Raw genomic sequence first — 7,008 nt, 5'->3', positions numbered from 1 at the left:
GCTTGGGGGGAGCGAAGTCGATGCGGATGCGGCGCGAGCCGAACTCGGAGCCGTTAAGGGCCTCGAGGGCAGCAGTGGCCTGGGCAACGTCGCCGAAGGTGACGTAACCGAAGCCCTTGGCGGCGCCGGTTTCCCGGTCGGTGGGGAGACGGACGGACTGGACGTCACCGTACTCGCCGAAGGTCTCGTAGATGTGGTCCTCGGTGGTGTCGAAGGGGAGCGAGCCGATCCAGAGGGTGTCGGCGGGGGGCGAGCGCTTGTCGTTGAAGACCTTGGCGCGCTTGTCGGCGTCGGGCTTGCGGGCGTTGGCAAAGTTGACGCGGACGGCACGGCCGTCGAGCTCCTTGCCCTCAAACTCGATGGCCTTGATGGCAGAGTCAACGTCGGCGAACTCGACGTAACCGAAGCCACGCGAGCGCTGGGTGTCGCGGTCGAGAACGATGCGGGCAGAGACGACCTCACCGCACGAGGCGAACTCGGAAGCGAGCCAGTCGTTGTCAATGTTCCACGAAAGACCACCGACGAAGACGGTGTTGGTAGCCTCCTGCTCACCCTCAGAAGTCTTGACCTTCTTGACGGGGGCGGGGGCGGCGGCAGCCTCGGGCTCCTCCTCAGCCTTGCGCTTGTTGGAAGCGGGCTTGGCCTCCTCCTCCTCGTCAGAAGAGTCAGAGTCAGACGAGGAGTCAGAGTCGGAAGACGAAGAGGTCTCCTCCTTCTTCTCCTCCTTCTTCTCGGTCTTCTTCTCCTCCTCGTCGTCAGAGTCAGAGTCCGAAGAGTCAGAGTCGGACGAGTCAGAAGACTCCTCCTTCTTGGCGGCAGCCTTGGGGGCGGCTTCTCGTCCTCAGAGTCAGACGAGTCAGAGTCCGAGGAGTCAGAGTCAGAAGAGTCAGACGACTCCTCCTTCTTGGCGGCGGCCTTGCCCTTAGCGGCGGGCTTCTTCTCCTCCTCCTCGTCAGAGGACGAGTCCGAAGACGAGTCGGAGTCAGAGTCAGACTCGGACTCAGACGAGCTGCTCTCGGGGGTAGGCTCCTTCTTCGACTTCTTGGACTTCTTCTCGACCTTGGCGGCCTGTTGGAAGCGTCAGCGAACTGATCGATCAAATTTCGCATGCTCGTGCGACCTCTCACGTCACCGGTGACGGCGATGAGAGACGATCGGCAACCAGCGACAACGCACCTTGGCGGCGGCGGCAACGGCCTTCTCGTCCTTCTTGGACTTCTTGTCAACCTTAGCGGCGCTCTTGGAACCCATGGTTGTTTTTGTGGATGGAGGGGGGTATGGGGTGATGGACAAGAGGGATCGCACCAGCAGCCTTGTTTATGGGCCTGACCCCCTCGCTATCCAAAATTCTGTGACCAGAAGATTTAATCGGTATCGCGGCATCAAATCGGCTGATAAATCCCACGTGGGAATGCCTCCGCCCATCTCGACCATGAGATGAGAAACTCCTTTGTGAAGGCTGGTTCAAGCTGGCTTGGGCAGGCGTACGCTGGCGGTGATATCCAGCATGCGTCCGGTGAGTTGCTTGGCTCATGTGGCAATTGCTGTGGATGCCGATGGGATACTGGCTCTGACAGTGGGTTGGGCGTAGAGACATGCAAGTTAGCTGAGTAAGTGTAGTGTTAGCGTCAAGAGAGCCGAATCAGCCAGGAGGTCCAAGTTGCCGACCAGATCGCAAAAAGTGCAAGTCGCAGTGAGACAAGAGCAAGAGGGAGGTTACCGGCGGCAGTGGAAACCCTACTAGACTAACGTTCGCTGCAGGACAAGGTGCGCCTCGTTTTGAATCTTCGACCTTGGCTGGCTAGATGCGCATTCATTGGCCTAGTCGTCTGTTGCCGCAATCCATCGGCACTTCTCGGCGAAGACCGACAAGTCCCTACTTCAACTCTTCACCCCCTCATGTTGCTAGGCATGTGGATATGATCGTCTCTAGAACGCCCTTTCTGGGCCGAAGACATCTGCCGCGTCGATTATGCTGGCCCCAGAGTTGCGCAGAACGCCCGAGATATGTGTATAGCGACTCTCTATGCTATAGAGGCCATTCCATGCATTCTAAGTGATCTATCAACCCAATTGATCGCCGCATCAGCAACAACGTCCATGCATCGGAAATATCGCTGGTTATCGCTGCAAGGTGTCCTCCTGCGGGGTTCAGGAGCAGGATAGTCACGTGTAAGGCGCGTCGATCCCCATCGGCCGACAACGCCGCCTGTTTTCAACGCTTTACGTAAGCGTTTTCATGGCCGTTTTGGTGGAGATGTGGATGCGCGCACAGGGTGTGACGTCGTCCTGGCTGCCAGTCCTGCCCAGTCCTGAGACAGCTGATCCTGATCAAAGCAAAGCTTTCGTCGTGTCCCCCTTTCGCATCTGCATCCTCCTTCACCACATCTTTTACAACAACAACCTCCCTCCACTTCCCCTCCCCCCCTCCTCCTCCGTCACCATGTTCGCCGCCCGCCGTGCCACCCGCAGCGTCATCCCCACCCTCCGCGCCTTCCAGGTGAGCGACATTGCGAACCAGTCAAATTTGAACGGCCACTAATGAGCCAGGCTTCGCGCGGCTACGCTGCCACCGCCGATGTCACCTCTGCCTACGCTGGCAAGAAGGACGCCAACGTGAGTTGATGAGCCTGGTCTTTGAACTGACGTGCAGGGCAACTACACCGTTACTCTGATCCCCGGTGACGGTGCGTTTGAGCCGTGGGGGGCCGCTCGATACCCCTTTGAGGCTGGGCGAGCGCGCTCTGTTTATTTTTGTTGATGCTGACCGGCAGGTATCGGCCCCGAGATCTCTGAGGCTGTCAAGAAGATCTACACTGCTGCTGGCGTAAGTTTCAGCCGCTGATGTCTGCCGAGTATCAACTGACGGCCAGGCTCCCATCGTTTGGGAGGAGGTTGACGTTACCCCCATCCTCAAGGACGGCAAGACCACCCTTCCCGCTGACGCCGTCGCTTCCGTCAAGAAGAACACCGTCGCCCTCAAGGGTCCCCTCGCTACCCCTAGTGAGTATGACCACGATGACTTCCTCCCTAGCTTCAGAGGAGCCCTTGATTCAAGCTAACATTCTCAGTCGGCAAGGGCCACGTCTCGATGAACCTCACCCTTCGTCGTGCTTTCCACCTCTTCGCCAACGTCCGTCCCTGTGTCTCCATCAAGGGCTACAAGACCCTCTACGACGACGTTAACACCGTCCTGATCCGTGAGAACACCGAGGGAGAGTACTCTGGTATCGAGCACGTTATCGTCGACGGTGTCGTTCAGTCGATCAAGCTCATCACCTACGAGGCTTCCGAGCGTGTTGCCCGCTACGCCTTCCACTACGCCCAGGAGTCTGGCCGTAACAAGGTTCTCGCCGTCCACAAGGCCAACATCATGAAGATGTCCGACGGCATGTTCCTCACTGCGTGCCGCGCCGTCGCCAAGGAGTACCCCAACGTCCAGTACAACGAGGACCTCCTTGACCGTGTCTGTCTCCGCATCACCCAGGACCCCGCTCCCTTCTCGCAGGAGGTCATGGTCATGCCCAACCTCTACGGTGACATTCTCTCCGACCTTTCCGCTGGTCTCATCGGTGGTCTCGGTCTCACCCCCTCCGGAAACATTGGCAAGGACGCCTCCATCTTCGAGGCTGTCCACGGCTCCGCCCCCGACATTGCCGGCAAGGGCCTCGCCAACCCCACCGCTCTCCTCCTCTCCTCGCTCATGATGCTCCGCCACATGGGCCTCAACGACTACGCCAACAAGATCGAGACTGCCGCTCTCTCGACCATTGCTGAGGGCAAGACCGTCACCCGTGACCTCGGCGGTAACGCTTCCACTCAGCAGTACACCGACGCCATCATTGCCAAGCTCTAAGAAGCGGCGATGACTGGTGGCTTGTATCTGTACTGTAAAACAACAACATTCGGGATAAAATAAACCGTTTGTGTATTGCTTAGACCTGTGATGCACAAAAATAATCAAGGCAACGAGTTCGGACTGGGATTCGCAGCTGGCTTACGACAGCAGCGAAGCACAGAGTAAGGCTAACGTGATGCTGCACACAGGGGGCAGTGGACAGCGCTCATCAACCTCATCGTCTAACATGACAAGCAGCAGCGACCAACACACAGCTGTGTGCGAGCTCGTCTAAACTGCCAGGAACCGGGATGCGACTACAGGATCTCACTCAGTGTGCGGTGCGAGCATTCTTCCCAGCACCAACAATCTTTCAACGGAGAGTAACTTATCTCCGCTACTCTGTGGAGGTTTGCACCACGTGCTTCAATCAAGCACCGTGGGAAAATGCGATCTCCCAGGCCCCGCACCTCGTTCCATTCGAGGATCATGATACTTCCAGCATAATCCTATGGACGTTTGGTTCCGTCGCAGTGTCGTCACCGTACGAAACCGAGGTGGACATTGCAGCCAGCTATGTATAGGACCGAAAGGAGACTTGCTTCTTGATCATCTCCAAAACAACTGAGTCAATCGTCGCACAAAATGTCTGCCGGTAAACCCATTCACCCCGAGGTCATGTACGCTGAGCGTTCGTCGGACACGGACCCCGAGAAGGTGAGTCGCACATGGTCTGAGCGCCAATGTGGCTGTTGGCTATGAGATCGAGGGTGGGTGACTGACGGCAGAACTTCATCTACCTCACGTTCCGCATCGACGACCTGAACCCGGGCTACAAGGTTGACCTGAAGTCTGACTCGCTCTCCTTCACTGGTACTTCCGGAGAGTAAGTGCATTGAAGCTAGGGGCTCCGTCGCGTCAGCTTACATTCAGCCCCGCCAAGGGTCTTCCCGAGAAGCAGTGGGCGTGCAAGCTCAACTTCTACCACGAGATCGACCCCGAGGCGACGAAGCAAATGCCGTACACTGGCCGCGACCTGCTGCTGATCATCCGCAAGAAGGAGCTCAAGAAGGAGTACTGGCCGCGCCTGACCAAGGAGCCTCTCAACCGTAACTGGATCAAGACCGACTTCACCCGCTGGGCCGACGAGGACGAGCAGGACGAGGTCGCTGGCGAGATTGATGCCGACGACGGAGGCTTCGTCGGCGGCGCCGGAGGCGGCGGCATGCCCCCTGGCATGGACATGGCCTCCCTTATGGGCGGCATGGGTGGCGGTGGTGCCGGTGCCGGCGGCGTCGACTTTGCCAAGCTCATGGAGCAGATGGGCGGCGCGGGCGGTGCTGGAGGCGCGGGCGGTGCGGGTGGCATGCCCGACCTCTCGGCGCTGATGCAGCAGGCCGGCGCCGCTGGCGCTGGTGCCGGCGACGACGCCGACGCCAAGGACGGAGACGAGGCCGATGCCTCGGACGCCAAGGTAAGTCACAGAGCTTTGCTACGGCTTGTCAGCTAACATGCAGGCCGCCGACGCTTCCGCCGACGCCTCTGCTTCCAAGTAAGCAAATCATCTGTAGTTAATCCAGTAGTTCGATGAGCATGGTGTATGCAGGCAGCAAATTGCAGTTTGATGTGTCTGGCCGAAACCTCGGTGGTGGCTTTGTCCCACCTCCGAGCCCGGCGTAATGGCTATTTCAGGTCATGTCGTCATAGGCTGGACCATGTTTCCGCCGGGTGCGTGCCCGAAATCTGGGTGCTGTCTCCAACCGTCTTCCTCGCTTTGTTGTTCGCTTGTTGTTTAGTCTTGCATCCTTTCTCTACCTCAAAAGCGACACAATCGACCCGATGACCCTCCTCGAGGTCAAGAATCTGACGCTGCGCCGGGACGATGGCAAAGGGACGGCCATCCTAAACGTGAGTCATCCTCGGCCGACCCGCGATCGGAGCTAGGACGCTGACGATCAAGGACATCAGCCTGGACTTGCACGATGGCGAGGTGCTGATCCTCTGCGGAGAGAGTGGATGCGGGTGAGTCTTCTTCTGATCGATGCACACCAACAGATCTGCTTCGAGGCAGTCTGGCCGTCACGAAGAACAACTTCGGTGTCTGGTGCCTGTCGTGATAGCGGCGAGCCCCACCATCGGTCACGAAGGATCCACTGGATTCCTCGCGATTACGTTCCCAGCCTACGCGATTGGCCCCCCGAGCTTCAGCTAACAATCATAGCAAGACGACGCTGCTGAAGTGCATCTCCGAGCTGAACGTGTACCAGAAGGGCCGCATCGCGCTGCACGGCAAGACAGCGAGCGAGTATGGGTACCCCTACTACCGTACGCTGGTGCAGTACATCCCGCAGCGTGCTTCCATTCTGGCAGGGACGCCGCTCGACTTTCTGAAGACGTGCCAGGGCTACGCGTCGCGCAAGAAGCGCGTCAAGGAGATCAGCAACGACAGGCCAAGCCTCGACCCGATGGGCATTGCAGAGGAGTGGGGGATCCAAAAGTTCCTCTGGAACCGGGACTGGGGCACGCTGTCAGGCGGCGAGGCGCAGCGCATTGCGCTGGCCATCGGCATCGGACTGGGAGGAGCCGACATCATTCTACTCGACGGTGCGTAGTTTCCAAGGAGGGGGAGGGAAGGCGCGCTGACTGATCAGAACCGACATCCGCCCTCGATGCCGAGACCATGCGCAAGGTCGAGAAGACGCTTGTGGGGCTTCTGCCGCCAAACGTCCGCGGAGGCGACGGCGAGGCGCATTATCCCCGTCACTCCCTCGGGCCCAAGGCTATCATTTGGATCACGCACACGCCCGAGCAGGCCAAGCGCTGCGGCACGCGCGAGTACAACATGACGCCGCATGTGCGCCACTTTGACACGCACGAGGAGGCTGATCGCGAGTGCGAGCGCGTGCATGAGGGTCTGGAGGAGAGGGCAGAGCGTGAGGAGAGGGAGCGTCGCGAGAAGCGCGACCGGGAGGAGAGGGAACGGAAGGCGAACGGAGACGCCAAGTCTGGAAAAGACAAGAAGAAGTAGAACCGTACTCGATAGACCATGAGCACGCCCACATGCCAAGCTATAGACCTCGATGCGGCGCCATGCAGAGCTGTCTAACAAGTCACGTCAGCCTGTTTGGACACGTCAGTGCAATGCAGAGCCCGCAAGCCCATCTAAGATA

General features: G+C 58.9%; 2 protein-coding genes across 2 annotated transcripts; both read left to right on the top strand.

The window, feature by feature from the left end:
- Positions 1-2,443: 2,443 nt before the first annotated feature.
- Positions 2,444-3,856, top strand: A1Q1_00368 (isocitrate dehydrogenase; the record flags this gene model as incomplete). The annotated part of the gene is made up of 6 exons (XM_014326017.1): positions 2,444-2,500; positions 2,551-2,616; positions 2,654-2,687; positions 2,775-2,827; positions 2,874-3,003; positions 3,072-3,856. The coding sequence occupies 6 exons, from the start codon at positions 2,444-2,446 to the stop codon at positions 3,854-3,856; spliced, it is 1,125 nt and encodes a 374-aa protein (XP_014181492.1).
- Positions 3,857-4,483: 627 nt separating this feature from the next.
- On the top strand, positions 4,484-6,866 carry A1Q1_00367 (ATP-binding cassette (ABC) transporter; the record flags this gene model as incomplete). Its single annotated transcript, XM_014326016.1, has 9 exons — positions 4,484-4,555; positions 4,627-4,724; positions 4,772-5,312; positions 5,356-5,390; positions 5,546-5,566; positions 5,635-5,746; positions 5,799-5,860; positions 6,060-6,442; positions 6,490-6,866. The coding sequence occupies 9 exons, from the start codon at positions 4,484-4,486 to the stop codon at positions 6,864-6,866; spliced, it is 1,701 nt and encodes a 566-aa protein (XP_014181491.1).
- Positions 6,867-7,008: the final 142 nt, after the last annotated feature.

This window comes from Trichosporon asahii (genome assembly GCF_000293215.1).
Source record: "Trichosporon asahii var. asahii CBS 2479 unplaced genomic scaffold scaffold00020, whole genome shotgun sequence".
Classification (NCBI taxonomy): Eukaryota; Fungi; Basidiomycota; class Tremellomycetes; order Trichosporonales; family Trichosporonaceae; genus Trichosporon; species Trichosporon asahii.
The sequence above is the reverse complement of the archived record's forward strand: the minus strand, read 5'-3'. Positions and strand labels throughout refer to the sequence as shown.